This window comes from Microcebus murinus, chromosome 2 (assembly GCF_040939455.1).
Source record: "Microcebus murinus isolate Inina chromosome 2, M.murinus_Inina_mat1.0, whole genome shotgun sequence".
In the NCBI taxonomy this organism is placed as follows: Eukaryota; Metazoa; Chordata; class Mammalia; order Primates; family Cheirogaleidae; genus Microcebus; species Microcebus murinus.
The window spans coordinates 112,039,361-112,064,308 of NC_134105.1; the positions used below are offsets into that span (position 1 = coordinate 112,039,361).

Here is a 24,948-nt window from a genome sequence, read left to right on the forward strand (position 1 = left end):
TTTAAGCACCTTAAGTCTGTTTTTAAACTAGACAGGCAATAGGTGTGTAACTAATTTTTACACTATTCACACATTTCTGTTAGACTGAGGCAGGTTGTACAGTTGAAACACCAGGCCTTTGAGGAGAGTCAGGCTTGGGTTTGAATTCCAACTTTGACACTTAATTACTGTGGACCTTGGACAAGTTATTTAACCTTTCTAAATTTTCTTTCTGTACATGGAAATTATAATCCATAACTCATGGAGATTAAATAAAATAACTCATGTAAATTACTTGGTGCATAGTAGGCATTCAATAAATGTCAGCTTGTATCTTTTCCCAGTTAGTAATGCTTATTAGACTATATTAAAAACTAGAACCAGCCTGTGATAATGCATTTCTTCATTAGGCATTTAAGCCAAATAACTAATTTCCCCTAGAGGAAAGAAGAGAGAATTGTTGAATTAGTTTCTTTTGGCGAACTTACTTATTAATCTTTTTTCTTCAGCATTATTCGGTTTCATAGTTCATAATTTAGTTTTCATGCAACAAAAATGACAGTTTAGTATTCTTTTTTTTTTTTAACTCTACTGTGCTAGAATTGGTTCCCTAAAAAAATGTATCTATTACTACATCTGCCGTTTATTAGAGAACATTATTAATTATATTAACGGCTCGATTGTGTTTCATAGCTACTTCGTGCAGACAAACTTTAGCTCTCAGCAGTTTCCCTGAGGTCCAAGCATTTACAAGAATCAGGTTTTAAATAGCAATGCCACAGACAGCAAAAGAAAACCAGGGGTGGGAGGGAGGACCTACAGGGTCTGTGTTCTTTCGTGTTAATTTTATACGTTTGCATTTAAGTGGAGCCAGGTTTTCCTAAAGGACGCAACCTAAGTGAGACCCGCAGGAGAAGTGGGAACTGACTCAAATGGAGCTGGAACTACGGTACCAGTGCACCTTTAAGGACTGGAGACTTGGCGCTAGCTCGGCCTCCTTCCCGGCCCACCTCTGAACTCTGATTGACAGGGCGCCGGGCGAGGAGGAGCTGAAGGAGGCTGGAGAGGAGGCGCAGGGAGGGAAGTAGGGGGAGGAGGGGCCCGTCTTTTCTCTGATGGCCAATCAGGAGAGGGGGGCGGGCCCGCGGGCGCCCTCCTCCCTCCTCCTCTCCCCCGCCTCCCGGCTTCCCCGCCCCCTCCCCTTCCCTCTGCCCCCTCCCCTCTCCTCCTTCTCGTCCTCCTCCTCCTCCTTCTCGTCCTCCTCCTCCTCCTCTCAGGCTGTGGTTTTTCTGTATATGTTTCTGGAGTCCTGAGCCCGAGCTAAACAAAAGCAGGAGGCTGACGGGGCTGCTGGAGTTTGCAGAGACACGGAGGAGGAGAGAGCCTGTGCTTTGCCTGCCGCCGCGGCTGGGGGAGATCTGGCTTTTGCAACAGCCCACCCCCTTTGAGATCACTCTGGCCCGGAGTGGGGGTGGGGGGCAGCGGGGGGTGGGGGGGAAAGTTTGCATTGCAATCCCCCTGCCTTCCTCTCCTTTCTCCCGATCAATGCATATTTGCAAAAGGATTAAGCCACAGATTTAAGCGCCGGGAGCCCATTTCTGCCTTGCAAAGGAGACCGGACTGAAAAACCAAAAGCCAGCTCTGATTTCTTTTCGCCAAGTGGGAAGGTGGTTTATTTTTCTTGCTTTTTGGAGTCAACACCCTTCCCCACCAGCCCTTATCCCCACCCTCACCCCGCAACCCCTTTACGCCCCCGCCCCCTCCCCTCTCCCCATCCTCCCACCATCCTCCAAAGAGGCAAAGGGTTTTTTTTTTTTTTTTCTTTTTTTCTTTTGGTCTTCTTTTTTTTTTTTTTTATTTCCCCCCCCTTTCCCTGTTTATCCTGAAAAGGATTCGAAGACAAGCTTGAAGGATAAAAAGCCTTGGTGCTTCCCGGGAGCCGAGCCGAGGAGCAGCAGAGGAAGAGCCGGGGGCTGCCGTAGCCTTCGGAGATGGACGAGCAGCCCAGGCTGATGCATTCCCACGCTGGGGTCGGGATGGCCGGGCACCCCGGCCTGTCCCAGCACTTGCAGGATGGGGCCGGAGGGACCGAGGGGGAGGGCGGGAGGAAGCAGGACATTGGAGACATTTTACAGCAAATTATGACCATCACAGACCAGAGTTTGGATGAGGCGCAGGCCAGGTGAGATGGAGGCTTTTCTTTTCCTTTCTTGGGTTTTTTTTTTTTGTTTTGTTTTGTTTTTCTCCCTCTCGCCGGGGGAAACAATGGGAACCGAATCACCACAGCGCTTTCTTTTTAAATGTTATTTCTTTTCCCATTTTGACAAGCAACTACATGGCGGAGGAGTAAAATCTGAAGGAGTGTTGTTATCGAAAGTGTAATCGCCCATGCCGTGCTGTGGCTGTTGTGTATATATATAGATATATATATTGTGTGTGTGTGTGTGAATATAGAGGTATTCGTATGCATCCACACAAACACAGGCACGCCGAAAATACTGCCAACTGATCCAAAAGCGGCCCTCGGCACTTTTTTACTGCTTTAAAAAAAGTATAAGAGAGAGCAGAATTGTCAAGTTTTGAACGGCATTCCATGCCTTCTTGTTGAGGGACTCTGTAACATAACAAAATGAAATGTCCCGGAGAACACTTTATTTGCAAATTTAGTTGACTTCCTCACCTAAGTTTGATTTTCTTTTTTGACTTGCCCGTCCAAAATTAATATTTATCTTTCCCCCCCCTTCCCTTCCTCCTCCCCCAAAGACAACATAACAACAACAAAAAAAAAAGCAGGGTATTTCTTTGTCAGTAGTTATCAGCTATCCAGAAAATATTTTGCATTCACTTAATTCTGTTTTTTTTTTTTTTTTAAAAAGTTAATAGAAAGAAAAGGTCATTTTGCTTTTAAGCATATTTGTTAGTTTTAAGAGACTCAGATTTTTAGTTTAACTTTATTGTCTCCTAATTTGAATCAGTTTACAAACCTTCCGTGACACAGACAGCTATGTATAGTCCTTTAAAAAGGGGTGAGGGGACAAAAATCAAGCATGCTCTTTCCCCCCATACTTCTTTCAACACCACTTAGAAATGAAAGCATGCAAGAATTTTATGTATTTCTATACTATATGACATGAAGATTTTCATTAAGGAAACATGATAAACTGTGTAGCTTCTCAACTGAATCCACTGCCAGGTATATAGTTCTCTACTCTGGGATTTTACAGCAAATTCTCTTTCAAAATAAAACATAGACTAAGTGACAACCTACTAAACAGCTTGCCCAAGGCCGAACGAAAGGAAGAATTTAAAAAAATCTAATGACCACATATATCTATACTACCCAGCTTTGTTAAGTCTCCGAAGTAGCTTTTAAAATTTATTTTTTTGCTTTAAAAATCTTCTAAACTTAACACACACAATTCCTATACCTCAAATGACTTAGTTATATGGAGAATACATGATATATATTTTTTGTCTAAGGGACATAAGAATTTGAGTTGAGAAAATGAGAGGAAGGCAGCTAAAAGCATGGATGTTATGAATTACACTCTTAATTTTAGCTGCAAGCACATGCAACATGTAAACTCAAAAGTACTAAGGTTTACGGGTGCTTGAAAACTTGGAAATGTTCAAAGATTTGAACTCTTCTAATTTTTTTAAAATAGGGGGAAAATTTTAAAAATTAATTGGTGTTCTTTTCACATTTTATTATCTGAAGAAAACCTAATAGGTATGATAAGTGAAAGATTTTCCACTGGCAATTCTCTTGAATTGGAACAGATTTCTCCATTACATTGTTTCTAGAAAAATACACTCGGACATACCAATAACTGGTTTAATAACAAGTTTATGAAGTGGAAGGGCCAGTAAGAATAGATACTCACTACTTTTTTGATGCTTAGTCCCTCTCTTTTTTTGTGAAACTGAGGGTAAACCTGGCTTGATGAGTTCCCTCTTTTAATGGCCTAGATGCTGAGAGAGAGCAGATACAATTTTGGGTTGGGGAAATTTTCAGTGCTTTTTCTATAGCTTTATTTGTCTGCCATGGAAATGCAATATTTTTATGAAGCTGCGTGAGAATTTTTGTTTGCATTTGGGCCTATTATAAGAATACAATTAATGAAAAGTATTTTAAAAGACCTAGGAAAGCTCTTTAATACATTAAAGTCTTTTTTCCCCACCCCACATGAGAACTGACTAAATCAACCCTAAGCTTTCTTTTTGGTTAAACAATGTAACTCTACTTAGCAGATACTGTGTCCTTTTTTCCCTTTTCCTAGGCACACCTTCATAATGCATAGTTATTATTTATAAAGTAAACCATTAGTATTCTAGATACAATAATGCATGTGTTCATTTTAATAGTCCTGTATTTTGAGTTTATTACTCCCCTGCTGTATAGTATATAGAACGTGTTTCTGATCTGTTCTTCATGAGCATGTGTGTCTTTTTTAACTTTCAAAGGGATTAAAAAGAATTGCATGTGTTTTGAGTGCCAGAACTTTCCATTTATCTTTACACATTAATTTTAGTTAAACAGAATTCCCTTAACTAATAGCTGATACGATCTGTATTTTGTTTCCAAAACAATATCATTCTGCTAAGTGATTCCATAATAAAATAGAAGGAAAGGTATTGTTTTGTTTCTCAAGTGCATTCTGAATACAAACACATACACACACACACACAGAGACACACGCGCGCACACACACATGAACCAGGTAAATCACTAATCTAAAAGGCAAAATTGTATTTATTTTTTCCCCAATGGGTGCAAGGTCCTAATTGTAAACAATTGAATTTCAACACCTGCAAATAAGCAGCGTGTGCACAAGAGGCATAATGTGAACACAGAGAAATGAATTTATTCCCCATATGGGTATGTTTGCCCCCTGGCAATGCATTTCCATACTCTTTAACTTGGGGACTGAAATTTTATAAATTGACAGTTCTACTCAGAAGACCTTTCAAGCATCTTGTGTTTATGAGAATACAGGGGCATCTGCAGAATGAATTCGAACACATGGATGAATTAAATTTGAAAACACACAGACCGAGAGGCAGACAGTTTCTAGGCTGTGGTCGTTACATAGACTATCCAAAACTTGCCTTTGCGTTTATGCTATATTCATTGTCCTGGGTAGAATTATTGGTTTAAGAATTCTACTTTGATTAAACTACTTTACAAAAAAAGACCAAAAAAACCCAAACAAACAACTCTCCCTCAATGGGCATAATTTAGGTTAGTTCTGTTCTGTAGTTAACTCCCTACCCTCTCCCTGCTAATTAACATTATTTCTTTTTCTGTGGCGGGACTCTGTATATTAAGTCATAAAAACAATTGAAGCATGCCACAGAGTTATGCTTGGTATATAATTTTGGCTAAATGTTCAGATTTTTTTTTCCTCTGTGCATTATCAGCAGTTTGATCTTGAGAGTCCACCTAAGCTATCATGTTGTTGTTTCTTTCTTGCAGAAAACATGCTTTAAACTGCCACAGAATGAAGCCTGCCTTGTTTAATGTGTTGTGTGAAATCAAAGAAAAAACAGGTAGGAATGAGATTTTAACATTTTAGCATTTTCTTTGGCCAATTGAATCACTTCACCAGCAATCATGAACCTGTTATTTAAATATTATAATTTCAGAATGAAAATATTATCAAGATTGACCGCATATTCCAATAGGAAGTCCTAGTCCTGCTTTCTTTTAAAGAAAGCGTCAAGTTTCTTTGACAGTTATTATCAAGCATTACTGGTTTATTTTCCTTAACTCTATTCCCAGCCTATTTGAAATTCAGGCTAAAATCTATGTTCTGAAGGGAAATTTATAGAATGGTGTGTCTTTGGAAGGAAAAATATGAAAGTAAAAGTTCATTTCCTGAAGAAATATATTTTGGCCTACATTTAAAACCCTGATTTTTTTGGAATTGGGCAAGGGTGGGGGTCCTAAACTGTTTACAGTTTCCTTTCCTTTTTTTTCCTGTAATTACAAGAAAACAGCAGACTAAAGGTTCTCTAAAGAGAGTGTTGTCAAATACCTTTGTGGAAAGCGCTATACAACATTAAGTTATTGGTATTTGAGTGGCCTGTGATTTTATAGCAGGGAGAATCGTTGGGTTTAGGAGAGTATGATGCCATTAGATCACTCACTCTGTTGTTTTTCTACTTTCTAGACCTCATATCATGGACTAACACACTTATAACACATCCCAGGAGGGCATTTAAATTTTAAAGCAACAATTAAAAAATAGCAGTCATCAATCAGAGGTGTTCTTAAACAACAGATGCTCTGGGAAGGACATTTAGCGAGATCCTCTTGTTTGTTTATTTTAATCCTTAATTTTCCAAAGTGGGTAAATCTCTCCCTTGTAAGAAGAAAGATTTGAGAAGGCAATCTGAAACCAGAGCATAAAGATGAGGGACAGGGCTTGGTTATATAAAGCGGAGCTTCTGCTGCACTCTTACTCGCTCGCTTTAGACCAGTGCAAAGTACCTGACATCCTCTTTATTTATTTATTTTTTACAACAAGGAGTGTAACAGTCAATAATTCATATCTAAACCATATAAGCAAGGGCATGACATGAATGAAAGTGACAATAAATATGATTGCATGCCCAGTTGATATACATTGATAGTTACACATAAAAAAGCGGGGGGTGTGTGGGGGGTAGAGGGCACGCAGGGTGGCTTTCTTTTTGAGAGCTCTCTGTTTCTCTTTTCAAAAATAAATAGTTTCAAGATGTGACTGTTGATCGAATATGTAATTACTCGGGTCTTGAAATGCATATAAAATTAGTAAGCAGCTCCTTTGTTGAATGTTATTTGTGTTGTGCATAGCATCCTAGACAAAGCACCTGAGAAGTGATATTCAGACCTTTAAGTCTTCCAGGTTGCCTTGCCAAAGCTTAACCTTTATTGCAGAGCTGTTACTTGCATTATTTTAGCTGTGAGACATGCTTTAAGAGATTTGTGGATTGTGTGTACAAATATCAAAAGAGCTTTTTTTCAGTTGGTCACACTTTTTAGGATTTTTATTTTCTATTAGCCCAGAGATGGAAACCTAGGTGTATATATTATTTTCTCTTTTCTCTTTTTTTCTTTTCTTTTTTTTTCCTTCTTTGATCTCTGATGCTTATTTACTTTGCATATTTGGTTCCTTGAAATTTGTTTCTAATTTGAGTATGAGTTCCTGCTGATCTTGGTTCATAAAAGGTAGGCTCAAAATATAAAAGCATATGTGATAATCCGGACTAAAGAGAGTCTATTTTTAAAGACACTATCAGATTTTTATTGAAAGGAAGCCCGTGAGTGCACTTAAATGTACATTGTGGTCAAAGTGTTTAATTCTAGTTTCCTAATTAAAACCTACTGAGGCAGTAGATCAAAGTAGGTGGGGGTGAATAGAGATCCGGTTCAGGTGTGGATTAGAGTTTGCTCCTTATTCGTGCTGGGTAAAGTATGGTGATAGGAAGCAGTCGTATTGGGCAAAATAACATTCTAAAAGTGTAATTTATGGTTGGATTTCATATTTTGTTGTTTGACTTTTATGCCAACACATTTAACGTTTGGAGATTTTTGGATTTTTTAAATAGCAATTAAGTTTTTCTTTGTTGTCTCAAATAATATATTTTAAAAAATAGTTTATCAAATAATGTAAGTGGAAAGCGATAAGACTCATTGCCCCCTTTGTAGGGAGGAAACACACAGACACACGTACACACACACACACACACACTTGTGCACACATTCAGTTTGGATTGAGAGGGTACCTTTGGGTGAAAGTAGAAAAGAAAAAAAAAAAAAAGGCCTTTCTCTTATTCTTCCACTTGTGAGTTGGAAGGATTGAGGGGAAGGAAGAAACCTCTCCTGGAATGTTGAGTGTTGTGTTAAAGGTAGGAGTCTACCGAGGTGTGTTGAAAAGAACTCTTTGATTCTAAAGCGCGATTACTTCCTTACTCAGGATCTGCGGAGCCCTCATTCTACGCGCCAGCATATCTTCCATGCAGTTGATGTGTCATGCATGTGTCATGCATGTGTCGCAGAAACAAAGTGTCTGTAAAGTTGCAGGAGCTTCCCCCTCCCATTGATACAGAGCTGGTGAAAAGATCACTTGAATGATCAGTTCACATACATTCCTTAATTGTTTGAGGACTTTTCCTATTGTTACTTTCAAGCCTCCTTGCATTTAATGAGTGTTTTTGAGCTTCCATCTCAAGTATTATAGAGGTTCCTTGATTTAGGTTGGGCTTTGTTTGTTTGTATTCTAACATGGAAGTTCACACATTTGGCTCACCTAGGGAGAACTCTAGAGAGGAGCTTGGTAATTGCATTCATTTGTTGCCTTTTTTTTTTTTTTTTTTTTTTTGCTTTTGTGCTTTTGCTAACGATTTTATAGTTGGAAGACTTAGAAGTAAGTAAATAGGAAAACTGGCTAAGAATGTCTTATCAACCTTTTGGAACTTTAAACACACACACACACACACACACACAAAACACCCCAAATAGGCAGCACTGTCTAAATTGCAGTTGATTGATGGGTATTTAAGTCAGAAATTACTGTGGGGATATTAAAAAAAAAAAAGGAGTACCCATGTGTCTTCTTGCTTCAACGTGTGGGTAAGTTTTTATTTTGCTACCTTTTTGCTTTTATATATAAATGCTAAGGAAAAAGAATGCCAGCAAAATGCTTGAGTGACAAATCTCAAACAGCAGCAAGAAAAGCCCTGTTAAGACCTACAGTAATGTATTTCAGATGTAGCTTTTATCTGTTTGCTCATTCTGGGAATACAGAGACTTAATTAGAGTTTTGGACCATTTAATAGCACATTTTATTTTGGATTTTAAGAATCATTGTTTGTCTTCTGACATGTTAGCAATAGGCTGAGTTTTACATATGCATATATGTGGTAGTAATGGGGTTGATGGGATGGAAGATAAGGAGAAGAAAATTCAGGTATATTACATTTCTTTAAAAAAACCTTGAATGTATTTTTAAACATTTTTCTCTTTTTTAACTTTTATGTCAAAATCATGCAGGTTTAAAAATTAGGAAAACACACAAAATATTGGGTGCCATTTACTAAGGAGAATATTTATAGATAGCAATGAATAGCTGCAATTGTTGTGAATAGTCTTTAATTTTAGAACGTTATAGCTATATATGGCACTTTTCAGCCAGTTTCCCTCTGTGCATTGTCTGCACTGAAGTTAAATCAAATCATCGGAGGAGGTAAAAAAAAAAATTATTTTTTGCTTCCTTAATACCCTTTTGTTCTCTCTCTTTCCTTTGCTCTCTGTGTTCAATTAACACCCCCATCACAGAACTGTAGTGTGTGTGTTTTTTTAAGTCTACTACTGTATTTCACTTTTGACACCTTCCCTTTATTATTCTCGCCTGCCACTTCTTTTTAATATAGCAATTACATTATAGGACTTCTACTTCTCTCCTCTCTGCTTTAGAGCATTAGAGAATAATTTGTGTGTCTATGTATACGTGTGTGTCTTCGCATGTATAGGTGGGGGGGGCATTATTGAAGGAAGCTGTAGGATTGTAGGGAAATAATTCTGATGGTATTAGGCCTTGAACAGAACAAGAGTGAAATAACTTTAGACAATTTAGAGCAGCCTCTGATCAGATTCTTTCAGGGGTTGCAGTGGCAGGACTGATTTTCATAGAAGCCCATTCATAGCTGGCAAATGCAAAAACTTTTTTCTTGCTGATGAGAAAATTAAAGAATTTGGTCCTTTTTGTTTTGTTTTTTGCAGTGAAAAGAGCTGGTAGAAGGGGCCGAGGAGAGAAAAGGGGGGGCAAATGAAGGGAAACTACAAGTCAGTTTTACCTGATACTACCTATCAGGCACCCCAGTGTGTTAAGGCAGAAGTAATGTGGTTAGATTCTGTATTATTTATTATGACCTGGGTATAAGCTATAGACTTACAATAATATGGCTCTAACAGACAACATACAAGATGAACTGTGACAAGAAATGTCCCTCCTCTCCTGTCACTTTTGTGTACTCCATTTTTAGTCTACTCCTTGAATTAGAAAAATTCTGACTTTTCGGAAGTGGAAAAGGAGGGTGCAAAGAACAGTGTGGTCATACCTACTAGAATGAGATTTTTGGAAATTTGGTGCGGTGTGTTCCAACAATGGGGGATATCTGTGAGGATTGGAAACGAGGAAGATTTAGGTTACACTGAGAAATCTGGAAGTGGATTTGCGAGAGGGGAAATGTGTAGAGAAATCTGCAACCCAGGGGCTGTAGGGTGTTGAGCTGGGAGGAGTGAGGGTGTGGGTTCCAAGTTGGGCAGCAGGCTGCGCTCTGGGCTGAGAGGGGGGCATTACTTGCTTGTGTATTTAGCTGACTGCTGGTGCCAGGCCTTTTCTCATGCTTTTGCTCCTGTGTTCTGTTGACATCATGAACTTTTTATTGTTGTTGTTGGCAAAACTACGAAAATACACCCAAACAAGCAAACAAACCAAAACCTAGATATTGAACCTATTTAAATAGGAAGACGTTTTCATTTTTAATTTAAGATGTAACCCTGGCTTCTTTTGAGACATAGTTTACATGCATGCTTAGGAAAGCTTGTCCTTAGATTTTGGTTTCAAACCTCTTTTAGATGGATACTGTTATATTTGAACCTGGTGAAGTGAATCTAAATATACTTTTGTTGCTTTTCCTTTAAAAAATTCACTGAAAGTGCCACGTGATCCTAGGTTCAGCTCTAAAGACAGCTCCATTTTCATATGACCCTGAGAAGTACCCATTCATTTGTAGTGCCATATTAACCTGGGTTAGAGGATATAATAATTTTGACTCCGTTGCCTCTTACTTGCAATGGTGTGGTGAGATTTAAGGAATGTAATAATTGATGAATAAAATAAATAGAGGATTAATGAGTTCTTTGCAAAGTATTTTGAGCTCTCTGTGCTATATAAATAAAAGATGCTGTATTTTCTATAAAAATTACCTCAGGATTCATATTTTATTTCATTTCACAGGATGTGAATGCATTAACTCTTTCAGGCCAAAAATCCCATACATCTACTGGTCAATAATTAAATAATGGGGTGGTCAGTCATTTCTCATGAGGAAAATTCTCTGGTTGCATTTTTGCCCCATCTGCATCTCAGAGATGTCACTTCTCAGAACTTGGCAGAATGATTCCCAGAAAAAAAAAAAAAAGTGTAGAAATAGACTGTCATAAGATTATAACACCTATCTCCCATTATGGCAGAATAAGGTCAGTAGTGACTTACCGGAAGGTCTTCTTACTTCTGACAGCTCTCTTTCAATCTCTCAATTATCAGTGGAAATCGAGACTGCAATGAGTGGAAAATTCATCCATTTTGGTTTAGGTTGTAGTTTAAATACATCTTCTACTGAAACTTTTCTCATTTAGTGGGTATTGTGGTGGGTGCTTTACTTCCATGGTGGTTCTGGAGCTTATACTAAGTAGTTATACTGTTTAGGCAAATTGCTTAAATAATTGTAGGAGAAATTAAAATAGTAGTAGTAAAGGACTTGAACTCTAAAGCCAGACTCCCTGGGTTTGTATCCTAGATCTGCTACTTCTTAGCAGATCTTATTCCAGTCATAAAACTTTTCTGTGGCTCCTTTTCCTTATCTATAAAGTGGAGATCATAATGGAATCTCTCTTAGAGAGTTGTTGTGAAGATTAAATGAGGTAAGACATGTAAATTACAGTGCCTGGCATAGAGTAAACAGTCAATAACTGCTAGCTTTTATTATTTCTGGCCTTGTTTTCTTATATGAAAGAGAGAGGCTTACACCAGATGGTCCCTAAAGACTGAGCCAATTCTAAGATTGTGATTTTATGGCGGAAAGAGAGAAAAATTGCTGAATTTAAGATTTGCTTGCTTTTGTTTCTCTTGCCATTCTCTTAAGGTAAGAATTAGCTATATCTGGCCAAAAGTCTGGGACTAGGTTGGAAGAAGGGGGAGGGGGAGAAAATGAGTAAGAGCTAGACACAAAGGTTTTTAATCACTTACAAACTGGACAATCACTGCCCGAAAAGCTAGAATTGCATATGTTAGTGACGATGTTTTCTTAGCATCAGCAACTGGAGACATTGTGTAATCAAAGTTAAAAATATTTTCTCTCTGAAGACACAGGCCCATCCACTCAACTTGCAAGAATTCAAAGCAGGGAAAAGTAGCACAAAATGAATTTAGGGCAACCTGACCATTTTTTGCCTTCCTAATATGATCCTTATTTAGGAAAAATGTTATCTTTGTCATAAGGACAGCCTTGATATATTAATAGATTTATTCTTTTTAGTTATTTTTTTATAGCTTTCTTAAATTATATTTCCAATACCATGATATTCACCCATTTAAACTTTGCGGTTCAATGGTCTTTAGTACGTTCACTAAGTTGTGAGCCCATCACTACAATCTAATTTTAGAACATTTTCATTGCCACCCCCTGAACCCCCAATACTTATTACGGTTCAGTCCATATTTCCCGTGTCTCCTAGCCTCTGGTCACCACTAACCTACTTTCTATCTCTATGGATTTTGCCTTTTCTGGACATTTCACATATATAAAATTATACAATATCAGATGTTTTTTGACTAACTTCTTCTGCTTAGTATGTTTTTGAGGTTTATATATGCTGTAGCATGTATCAGTACCTCATTCCTTTTTATGGCCAAATAATATTCCATTGTATGGATATACCACATTTTGCTTATCTGTTCATCAATTTATGGATACTTAGGTTGTTTCCACCTTTTGGCTATTATGAATAGTAGTGCTATGAATATTTGCATACAAGATTTTGTGTGTGGATATATATTTTCATTTCTCTGGATATAGGAGCGGTATTGCTGGCTCACATGGTTTAGATATTGAGAAACTGCCAAAGTGTTTCACACAGTGTCTGCAGTAGGTGCATTCTTCTTCTTCTTTGTTTTTTTTTTTTTAACAGCCTGTTGATATACAAAAAACTGCACATACTTAATGTATACAATTTGATGACTGTGTAATAGGTATTCTCTTAAGTCATACTGTAAATGGCACTAAGTTTTGTCTTTAGCAATACCTGCTTTCAATTCCTTCAACCTCTTTCTCCATTCAGCAACCTGTCTTCTCCGTGTTTAGGACTCTACTGTGTTTTTTGCCTCTTTTGGTCAATTCTTACTCTTGAGAAAAAACACTTTTGGTAAATTTATTTGACTTGAAGTATGCATGATGAGGATTTATGTGAAACCTCTCTCAGAAGTATTTGCATTTTAAAGAGAAGAAAAAGTAAGTTAAAGGAATGAATCTCTAATGCTGGAATTTCAGGTGTCAGGTTCCTGAAGAAGAATACCCTTTTGAGAAAGATCGGAAACTTTTCTGAATAATAATCCAGTCATACCTGAGAGAGCATGGACTTTGAGTCAAATCAACCTGGGTCAAATCCTAGCTTTTTGCATAACATCAGTAAGTGAGTTAATTTAATAGAGTTTCAATTTGCTCATCTGTGCAGTGAAGATAATAATACCTACTATGTAGGGTTGCTAAAAAAGACAATAATATAAAGCACGTAGTTCAATGAATTTGCTCAATAAATAGCAACTACTGTTATTTTTCTGAAACCACATAGCAGTAGGTGACTGTAGAGGTGCTGACCACCTCTCTCAGCAGTTTGGCCCTGTCTGTTCAGGTTGTATTTTCTACTAGTTTATCTAGGATTTTTAGAGGCTCACTAACATGCTTCCTGACCCTGCTTTTATGTAAAATGGTTGTCTATAACTTTTGGGCAAATCTCAGCAAAAAGCATTCCAACACTCTTATACCCTTTTCTGCCAATCCTGGAGTTCTGGGGAGAGTAGTATCCCATAGAACAATGCTATTCACTGAACACACATGTAATTTTAAACTTGATGATTTAAATTTTCTAGTAGTCTCATTAAAAAAAGTAAAAAAGAAAATCAGGTGAAATTAAATAATACGTTTTATGTAACCCAGATATATCTAAAATATTTCAACGTATAATCAGCATAAAAATCAATGAGATAGTTTGCATTTTTTTGTGCTAAGGTCTTAAAATTGTAATTTTGATGATTTGAATTTTCTAATAGACCCATTAAAAAGTAAAAAGAAACAGGTGAAATTAATTTTAGTAATGTGTCTGGTTTAACCCAAATATATGTAAAATATTTTAATATGTAATAAACATAAAAAGTAATGAAATAGTTTACATTCTTCTTTCTTTTGTGTGAAGGCTTTGAAATTCATTGTGTATTTTGCATTTACAGCACATCTTAATTTTGCCTAGCTATCCTTCAAGGGTTCAATAGCTACATGTGGCTAGCTAGTATTTACCATGTTGGATAGCACAGCCGTATAGAATGGTTGTTCTGGCATAAATCTTTGTTTTGTTCCTTTTTGGCATAGTTTTTACACTCTGAGGAAGACACATGGCTGTTCCCTAGTCAAACTTGATCTGGTAGTTCTGTAGCAATTGAAATTGGTTCCTGATGGATAGCCACGTTCCAGAATAAAGCACATCTGAGGCCTATCTTTCTGGCAGGGAACTCCCACTGCACCCTGTTGAGGTCACTGATGGGAGCTAAGATGGGGTGACTCCCCTCCACCACCTCCTCTCTCTTTTTTACTTCTTTCTTTACACAACTCTTCATTTTACACTTTCTTTCTCTATCCTTAACAAAATCTGAAATGTTCCCTAAAATAGAATGAGTGGAACGAAGCAGTCACTTTGTTTTCTTTAGCTAGAACACAATGGAACAAGTATAGAAGACCTTCATAGCGTGACAAGAGTTTGCCGGACCCTGCACTGGGAGTTCTGAGGCTTAACACCGACTGCCCCTACGGCAGCATAATTATTTTGAGAACACCATTTAACCTCTTGGTCTCAGGTTTCCCTGTCCAGGGAATGGGTGACTCTAGAAAGACACTAGGCTGACCCCATATTCCGTTGATCATGAGCCCCAACATGATCCCTGCCAAGGCCGAGGTTCATAGAAGGGAAAGCAGGTAGAACATTTTATAAAAGGAAATTCTTTTTCATTGTTGTGGCAGTTCTAGTTTATCCTGTGAATCCTAATATCTTTCCCAAACAGTCATGTAAAACTGCTATCGTGGTGTTAAAGCTAATTCAATTAGTCAAGTTGAATGGGATGAGGGCAAACTGGGAGGGAAAAAAATAAGTGGAATTAAAAAAAAATTTTTTTTTATTATTATTGAGGCATTATAAGGCCAGTTGGAGGCCAGCCTCAGTTTAATCTACCTCATTGACATTGTGACTGAATGCAAATATTGTTTCCATATTATGCATTTATGGCTACTGGATTTTAGACTGGAAAACTCTTTTGTAATATACGAAGATGTATTGTTGTAGGATTGGAAGTGCAGTATACCTTTTTGAGTTCATGTGGTAGAACCCAGGAAGTTAGGAAAGAGGTTTGGTTTTCACCTTGGAATGGTGGAGTTACTTGTTGACCATTTGCCTCAGCTGAGTTACTGAAATAATTTGTATCTCCCCCTCCCCCCTACCTGTTAGTGGGGCTTCTGGAAACTTAAAGTGAGGATATTTAGAAAGATGTTTCAGCTTCCCTGAGAGAGTGTGGTCAGTAAGTGTGAGAGCAAAGTTTATATATATGGCTTGCTTTGAGACAGGTTGAATCTGCCAGTAGGTCAAAGGAATCCATTTACATGGTGGCCTGTGTTGGTAGGGCAAAGAGAGAGAAAGTAGTGAGTGGTTTTACCTGAGGGCTTTAGGTGATTTGAAACTTACAGTGTTGTCACTGTAGGAGAATGCTCCTTATAATTACCATTGTTAATAGAATTGAAACTTTGCATTAATTTTTTTGTCCCTAACAAAGAAAGACCCTGTGAGACTGTAATGATGAGCTGGGCCTACACATCCATCCTGAAAGGCACTCTAAGGATATGAGGGTGTAGATGTTAATTCCTTTCTAGAGAATTTGCATGCAGAGGCTCTGGGGCCATGCACCCTGCTTACATTAATAAACATTTAAAAACAAAGAGCAGGCAACACATGCACAGCTTTCCTTTGTGCAGCCTCCTTGCTAGGGTGCCTGTAATCCCCAGCCCCTTGCCAGGGAAATGCCTTGGTGGGTGCGGGTGGGTGGTGGTGCTGCACACAGCACCGAGTAGAAAGGCTGGAGAAGTAACCACGGTCGTGTGAGGAATAAATTAAAGGAGCTTGTCCTGAGGCCCATTAAAGGGGGAAAGGAGAAAAGAAAACCACCACCAGAACAAAAAACCCTCAAGAGATGAGAGAGCATGTTCCTCCCAGACCAGGGAGAAAAGAGAAATCAAAGTCGAGTGGAAGGAGTTTAAGGAGATGCATCACAACATAAAACTTTTGGAACTAACAAACGGTGGAGAAGCCACCGGGTGCCTGGCAAGGTGGCCTTGGGCTGAGACGAGAGGCCTCTTTCAGACCAGTATAACGGTGCTGGGACCCGGGCCTCTAGACGTCTGGGTCTGGCTGCAAAAGCCTGCACAGTTACCCTTTCCGAGGAGGGGGCTCAGGGAGGCCGCTTGCAAATCTGTTGACTTGACCGCAGGGCCGGTGCGCGGCAGAGGGCACGCGGGGGAGCGCCCGCCGCCGTCCCCGGGCAGCCAGCTCCGCGCCGCCGGCCCCGCGTGGCGCCCGGGCCTCCGCTGCGCCCGCGCCCCGCGCCCGCCCGCCCGCTCCGCCAGGCGCGGCCCGGCCTCGAGCCACCCGCGCAGGCCACGCGTCGCCGGCCGCGAAGTCGAGTGTCCTCGGCGTGGGGCTCGCTTGCGTTTTCAGCGTTTCCCTTGGCCTCGCCTGGGATGCCGCGGTCCGCCGCGGGCGCTCGCTCCTGGACGCGGCCCCGGGCGGCTTGGGTGTCCCCCCACCTCCTCTGACCTCACTTTTTTTTTTTTTTTCTCAAAGGGTAGTAAGGCGAGGACCGCCGTCCCCAAGGGGGAAAAAACACCCTCTCTCGGGAGCCATACTTCCTTTATTAAACACCTCTCTGTGTGGGCTGGGACTGTCACCAGGAGAGCCTCTGAGGCCCTGTGCGTGCAGTCCGCCCCCGGGGACCGGGCCCAGGGGCTGCTCCCGCACGGGGGCTGGGGCGGGGGGGGGGGGGGGGGGGGGCGCTGCAGCCGCGGTTTTGGCATGCACGGTGCCCGCGCCCTGCAGACATGGGTGGTGGTGGTGGTGGTGGTTTTGCATGCAGAAGTGAAATTCACAAGGCCGCGTGTGAGCACGTGGGTGACTGTGTGTGTGTGTGTGTGTGCGCGCTCACACGCACGCATGTTAATTTGCAGCTCCGTTTCTTAGTTGGCCCAGTGTACTTCCAGCTCCCTTCAATAAATATCCCAGTTGTTGCTTTATGGTAATGAAATGAATTAAATAATACCATCCGGAGTTACTGCAGAAACATTCGCGTCTTCTCTATCTCTCAGCCCTTACAAGGGAGCGCGTCATCTTCCCCTGGGGAGATTTTTAACCCAAAGAACCTTGATGTACTTTAAACAGCACTGACATTTGTTTTCGTTAAGCTTGGTCTGATTTCTTTAACACTCGAAGAAGGTCTGGGGCCTTCAAGCATACCTAGTTTCTTAGATGGCGGCTTGTTTTGTCTCCCAGGACAGTATAAAGGGTCCTCAAGCTGCCTTATTTTCGCGTTCTTCAGAAAAGAGAGAATTAATCCTAGTATTTGCCCCTCTCCCACCCATGCCTCCTAGTTGCTTCCCCTCCCCCACCCAGCCTGCTGGAGCCCAGGCAGGAAGGGGCTGTCACCATGCACATGCCTAAGCCGTATTACTTTATTTTTCTTCTTAGAAAGTTACACTAGGAAAGATGTTCTTGATGTGTGATTATTATTCTTAAATGGATTCTTGTGCTGTGCCAGTGTTGCTCTGTTACAGCCTTACGGGACAACCCACCAGTTCCCACAGTAGACCCTCTAGAAACTTTCTGTTGCATGAACGTGGGAGAGCTAGAAGTCAGGAAGGTTGAATTCCCTCATTACTTTGAAAGTCTATGCATTAATTCCCTTTATAAATTTCCACCAGCCCAGTCTCTGATCCACCAACCAGCTGGAGAATGGGGCCCATTGCTAGTTTCACAGGGTGAGTTTCCCATCCTTAGTAACTCTGGGGGAGAGGAGAAAGGGTTAGTAGGTAGCTGGAGAGTTCACATGTTACTTCTGACTGTTACAGATGTGGCTTAAATATAAGCGCAGCAATAATCGTACCAGCAATGGTGATACTAAAGACTGGAAATAATTGTTTCTCTTTGCTCCTGATTTGGACACCCCCACTCTCCTACTCATTTCCTCTCCTGACTCCTCTCTTTCTAGGCTGGGATGTTTTGGTGACTTCCTAGTGGGTTTATACCGGTTCTAAGGAGAGAAACAACTCCTTAGTGGCTTCCATCTGGGCATGAGTATGCAAAGGCTGGTTGTCTTGTCAGAGAATGTCACCTCCTGAATTTTGCCCTTCCGTAAGTGGAGGTTATAGAAGCTCGATTGTTTTTAAGGAAGTCTCACCAGATATTTTTGAACATCATCTGTTCTAGAGATGTTTGGGAAAACTCTTAGCCTCAACAGGTCAAATAGTGAAAAAGTTAAAGATGAATCCCCCATCCCAGTTGGGTTTATTTATTTATTTATTTTTTCATTTTAGAAACGCCAGTTAAACATTTTTCTTTTAGACCGTCTGGAGGGCGTGATGAGACTGAAGAATCTGTATTCTATTTTGGTCTGCTCATTGCTTTAGCAAATATTTATGCAACTTCTCCTGTGTATGAAGTGTTATGAAAGAGACTGAGGAATACAAATGCGTGTGAGTTGTGGCCCTTACCCTCAAGGAGCTTCTAGCCCAATAAGGGATCTAAATCACGGTCACAGTCATTGAAACATGGGCATCTGCCACACTCCCTAAGCCCCTGTGTCCATGACAGGACTGTAGAGCCAGGGCTGTTCCTTAGAGCCAGGGCTGTAGCTGTGAAGGTCATTCTGAACCAAAGTTCATTGCCACCCTGAGTGATGCGTGCAGAGAAGCATGCTTTCTTTGAATCAAAGAGTTCTAGTTTTTCACTTAGATAGCCTGAGAAATGTTTTTGTTTGAGTCCTTGCATATTTGGCCTTCTTGCCTTTCCTTCAACCTTGTAACCCCTTTCATTTCCTTTCTGCTGTCTCTTTTTTGCTCTCTTTTGTTCCTTTCCTCCTCTCCACTGGAGCCTACTCACTCCCCCCTCCACCACTGCTCCACCCCCCCAAATTGCTATTTGCCAAACTTGTGACCTGAGACCACTTGGCATTTCCCTGGGATGGCTGAAATTTACCACCCGCTGAATAGGCATTCTGTGACATTTGCTCACCTGGGCAGCTTAAGCTACATGGTCTGCTTCTGTCTTGAAGGAGTGCTGAGAGGAAGTGTGGAATTTACCTCTATGCTCCAGGGTTCTTGCTAGCTAGGAAATGAACAAAATGATGCTTTCTAGAACCTGGAATTAATTTTTATCACGGTGCAAGTATATAGTTATATATATTCATACATACATTTATTATGCATTCAGTAAGTGCATGTAGACAATTTGTGCATTGTCTGCCATTCTCTAGTCATTTTTTTTTTAACAAATTAAATTTTCATGGTTAGCTTCGTCTTTCACATTCATACCCTCCCTTACCATAACTACCCTCTTTCTTCTTCCTCTTCCTTCCTGCTGCTAGAAGACACTGGGTTAACATAATGCTCTTTGAGGCCTTGTGCCATTAGACCAGCCTGTCTCCTTAAGGTTTATGATACTCAGGGTGATGGCTTTCTCATTGTGGCTTCCCAGCCCTGCTGCTGGTAAGGAAATAGCTACTTGTCTCTTTGGATCAAACTGGTCTAGGAGCTTGTTCAGTCCAGTTACTGGGACAGGCCAGCCCTGGAGGCTTCTCTGGCTCTTGGAACACACGCATAGTCTGTCTGTCCTGGCTGTCAGCTGAAGAAGGGAAACAGGCAGTGTATATGGTTAAGCTGTTACTTTAAGCTGTTACTTGTGTCCTCAGAGTGATTTCAGGGGAAGAGTGCTCTGGGCCCCAGGCTGGGAGGGGAGTGGTGGTGGATCATCCGGGAATGAGGCTGAGCAGAAAGTGTCAGCAGAAGCGAGATGTCTCATACTTTCCTGTGGCACCCAGAATTCTTCTGTCCGTACGTAATAACAGTTAATGCATATATAAAAAAGCACTTATTAGATACACAGCTACTATTATTACTCCAGTTTTTAAGATGAGTATACAGACAGACACAGAGAGTTTAATGAACCTACTACCTAAAGTCACACAGCTAATGAGACGCTCAGTTGGAACAGATTTTATTCACTAAGTTTTACCAAATGTAGTTTTTCTTTCTTTATTTTAGTTATTTATTTATTTTTTTACAAAAATATTCATTCCCATCAAGTGACAGCCCTTCAAATTGTGATTCTTCCAAGAAAATTAGGTGGGAATACTACTCACTTGTTTAAATAACAAATTGTTTGGCTCTACTTATTTCTGGTCCTGTTTCTCAGGTACAGAAATTTGATTTTCCCTTGGCCGTGGTAGGCTGCAAAACATAAGAGGATAAATCTAAAACTCACTTTGGGCTTACTTCCTGATTTCCATTAGGCCTCTGCCTGTTTTCTTGTTAGAATCCACCCGATTTCTTTTAGGCAACGGGTGTGACTTTCACGGGTGGTCTAAAGCTTGACCACCCGTGTTGTCTGTGGCAGCTTTTCTGGTTCCTTTTGCGAAGCCCAGCATTTTGACAGGAACAGAGAGCAGGGCGAAGTGTTGCATACCCTGTGTTTGCACACCCTTCTGGGCCCGCTGTCCTTCTGTCATACCACCTCCCTGTGATCAAGCGGTGCAGATGGAGGCTTCGTTGCTGAGACCCGAAAATCACATCTCTCCAGTTACGGAGCCACTCTGGTCAGAAAGGCACATCCAGGAGCTCCGCTTTTTGATAAGTGGGTGTTATCAGTTCTGAGCAGTGGTGGTGGCCCGGAGAGCAGCCTGGTATGCAGGACCTGGGTGGCCGTCAAGTTGTGATGGTAACAACACTTGCAGGACCTATTACCTTCAGGCCAGGTGTTGGAAAGGAAAAACAAACAAAAAAAGAATTCAAGGTAGCCTATGCTTAAATTTATTTACAAAACAATATTATTAATAATATTAATAGTGATATTAATATTACCAAGAAGACCTTAGTAAGGACATTTTACAAAAGAAAAAGGACATAAATTCACCAATTCACCTTTAATTGTGTCGTCCTAGCTCAACATCTATTTTCAGTTCTTCGTTTTCCCCGTGTCTAAATATTTTCTTCCTGTTATTTTCCTTACAGCTGCATGCATTTTCTATTTCTTGGGGATGGTTATGTACTCAGGGACAAACTTCTCTTTTATTTCTCAACAGAACTTGTTATTCATATGTATCTAATTTATTTATTACTTCTCTCATTTCAAAAAGGAATTCAAGCAGCTTACCAAAAGGTGCGAGTGATGCAAAGAGATTTACTAAATAGATGAGGAAATTAGAAGAAAAAAATCAGGTAGGGCAGTAAAATAAAATGCAAGGAAATGTTACTTTGTAAAATTGCATTCATAAGATCCTTTATCATTGTGAACGTCTCAGGCCTTTTGCTAGTAGGGGAATGGCTGCTTGTCTCTTTGGATCAAACTAGTCCAGGACCAAGTTCATTCTATATCCTGGAGAGGTTGCCTACAGATTTGATTTTGTGCTTCCTAGTAGCAAGAGCAAAAAAGGGGACTAGGAGCAGTTTCAAATTGTAAAGTATTTTGAATTGGAAATGAATCAGTTGTTTCAGGGGAAGCGAATTTTTTTTTCCCCTAGTACTGGGCCCTACGCAAAATTTCTTCTGTAGTTCCAAATAAGAAGATGCTAGTGATATAATGGGCATGGTCCTCAGCAACATGATAAAATATTATATTAGATGTTTTACCATAGCCCTTTACACATAACCTCTCCATAGCACTCACCAGATTTTATTATAATTATTGGTTTATTATCTAATTCTTTTACTAGGCTTTGAATTTCTTGAAAACAATGATCAGGATTTATATGCCCAGCACCTAGTAGATACTCAGCATTTTTTGAATTGAAAAGTGTTTTTTTATATGCTTATCCAAAAAGGAAAAGTTTCATTTCTTAAGGCTTATTGAGTACTTGCTATTCTTGACTCTGAAATAAAAAGAGGCATAAAGCAAAAGTTCCTTCCCTTGAGGAGCTCATGGTCTACTGGGAGTAAACAGGTATTAATAGACACATTAATAGACACATTGTACTCTAGCTGGATAAGTGCTACCTAATGGAAGTGTAAACATTCTATCTTTTGTGAGATGAAGTATAAGATTCCTTAACATATACTTTCAATATAGCTACCTTCTCCCTTTGGAATTTGGGGTTTGAATCCTTAAGGGTAGCAGAGAAAAATTGGAATGATAGGACATTTGAGAGTTTTCTGAGACAAGAGAGGCAATTGTCTTGTAGATTTGCTTTTTCACTTTTGTTTTCTTTTAGGGAAGAGTGTCCTATTCCTAGGCTCACTAACCCAACCTCTCTGACCTTCAGGTCACAGGGCAGAGGGGGTGGGGCCCCTCTTGTTGTCTACTCCTAACTTGACCTGGCAACCTCAGCTGGGAGACACTGTGGGTCCATTTTTCATGGGCATCTGTAGCTGTGCCCAGTACTGTCATTCCTGTGACTGGTTTACAGAGAAAATATGGGTCCTAAGACCAGGAGGGACAGTCCCTGAGACACACATGTAAAACGAAGAGTGCAAGAAACAAATAGCCACCAGACTGGTTTTATCCTGTGTTATTAATTTGTAGATTTTCTTTTTATTGTGTGTGTTGCCTGAGCTAGAGTGCCGTGGCGTCAGCCTACCTCTAACTCCTGGGCTCAAGCAATCCTTCTGCCTCAGCCTCCCGAGTAGTTGGGACTACAGGCATGTGTCACCATGCCCGGCTAATTTTTTCTATATATTTTTAGTTGGCCAATTAATGTCTTTCTAGTTTTTTAGTAGAGACGGGGTCTCGCTCTTGCTCATGCCGGTTTCTAACTCCTGACCTTGAGCGATCCTCCTGCCTCGGGCCTCCCAGCGTGCTAGGATTACAGGCGTGAGCCACCGCGCCTGGCTTAGATTTTCATTATTACACGTATCAGAGAGAATTTTTGCTTCCTTATTTCCCTTTCTTCCCCCTTTCCTCTCTTCCTTTCTTCCATTTAAAAAGCATTTACGAGGTATTTCTACTGGGAGGCAGAGTGAGAAATGCAAGATAGGATCCTATCCTCAAATTGCTCACCTTTGGGAGAAAACGAAGGACCTTTAGGGCAGCTCTTGATCAAGTAGCATAGCAGTTAGCCCACAAGTTGCTCCCAAAGAAAATATCCCAGAAGACCTGTCCAGTTTTCTGTAAGATTGTAAGTTTCTCCTTTATTCATGCATACCTAACACAGTGCTTGGTATATGTATCTGATGCTCAAGAAATGTTAGTTGAAGGAAGGAAAGAAGGGAGAGAGGGAAGGAAGGAGTCACAGAGAATTCATCTAAATGTCCTTTGGACTTATTTATATTTTTAAAAGGAACATCTTAAGAAATTATTTCTAAAAGGCAGGTGCACCTGTAGTCCCAGCTACTCTGGAGGCTGAGACAGGAGAACCACTTAAGACCAGGAGTTTGAGGCCAGCCTGGATAACATAACAAGACCCTGTCTCTAAAACAAAGAAAGAAAGAAGTTATTTCCAAAATCAGTACTGTCTGCTTTCAGGGTACTAGTTTGTACTAGTTTGTGATGTTTCAAAGAATGAGAAGACAGGACGGAAGTACCTCTTAGATCTGGTGCATCACTCCAATTAAGTGCCGTGAGAGATTTCTGGTCAAAATCAATGTTATTGAATGGGGAAAAATTCTTGAAGAGCTTTTCTGTTTTCTGAGTTATGATCTTGGACTTTGGGGTTATGAAGGGTGAGAGAGGTGTCATGGAGTAGATGGAGGTGAGGTCAGATGGCAAGTGTGCAAGAGAGGACACATGAGAACTGTGTAAAGACAAATGATAATTAGAGTTAGGGAGTTGGCTGGACACAGCCTTACACTGGCAGAAGCAGAGGTGGGAGGGGCAGCTGCTGCTTTTTGATCAAGGCCTCAGGTTCCAGCACCTTCTTGTTATGCCTATCCACAAAATGTCCTGTCTTTTCCCATCTGCAAAGCCTCCTTTTTTTCTTTTCCCTCTCCCAAGAGTGAAACTAACTTTCTGTCTGCTCAAGCAGACTTTTTGTCCAGTTTTCCTCCCATCAGATCAATCGAAATGCTAGAAAAGGAGTCTTCTATCTAATAAATAAGTGAAACCAAGAAGTTGAAAGTGGGAATTTGTTCTTTTTTTTTTTTAAGGTGAAAGAAGTAGAATCTAAGGCGAGGGAAATAATTGAATAAGACTCTCTCTCTTTCAGCACACGCCACGCTCCTCCCCCCACCCCTTCCATCGTTATTATGTGTAATTTAAACCTCTCCCTGGGAAGAAGTAAAGGAAGAATTGTCCCCACCTTCTTCCATTCCCCTCCTCCCTCAGTGAAAATTCCTGGTCTCAGTCTGGGATATCTCAAACTTGGCTGTCACTTTTCAGGGTCACTCCTAGGGGACACCCTTCCCCCAATCCCAGGGCAGTTCTAACGTTTCTGAGTAAGAAGTAGTAAGAAGCAAAGTTTTCCCTACAAACGATCCTCCTTATCAGTCCCATTCAATGTTGGGTCTGTGTTTGCTTTAGTGGTTTTGCTAAGCAGCCTTCTCCTGGGGGGTTGAAGGGTCTTAGGCAAGGAATCTCACTGTAGGCTTTGAGGAGGGTAGTTGGGCATGGAGGATCAGTACATTTAAATAAAAATGCCCTGAAGATTTCCTTTGGCTTACTTTGGAGACCACTAGAACCAGTTAGTTCCTTTC

The 24,948-nt window shown here is 40.5% G+C and overlaps 1 protein-coding gene across 3 annotated transcripts in view; it reads left to right on the forward strand.

Annotated features, from left to right (window-relative positions):
* Nucleotides 1–1,246: 1,246 nt before the first annotated feature.
* PBX1 (PBX homeobox 1) overlaps nucleotides 1,247–24,948 on the forward strand; it is a 277,176-nt gene continuing 253,474 nt past the window's right edge. For 2 of the 3 annotated variants that reach the window (XM_076000347.1, XM_076000349.1), the window contains exons 1-2: nucleotides 1,247–2,161; nucleotides 5,456–5,529. In XM_076000347.1, the coding sequence (XP_075856462.1) occupies nucleotides 1,971–2,161; nucleotides 5,456–5,529 (265 nt within the window). In that variant the 5' untranslated portion in view covers nucleotides 1,247–1,970. The remainder of the gene's footprint in view (nucleotides 2,162–5,455; nucleotides 5,530–24,948) is intronic. The other variant, XM_076000348.1, reaches the window with a different exon arrangement.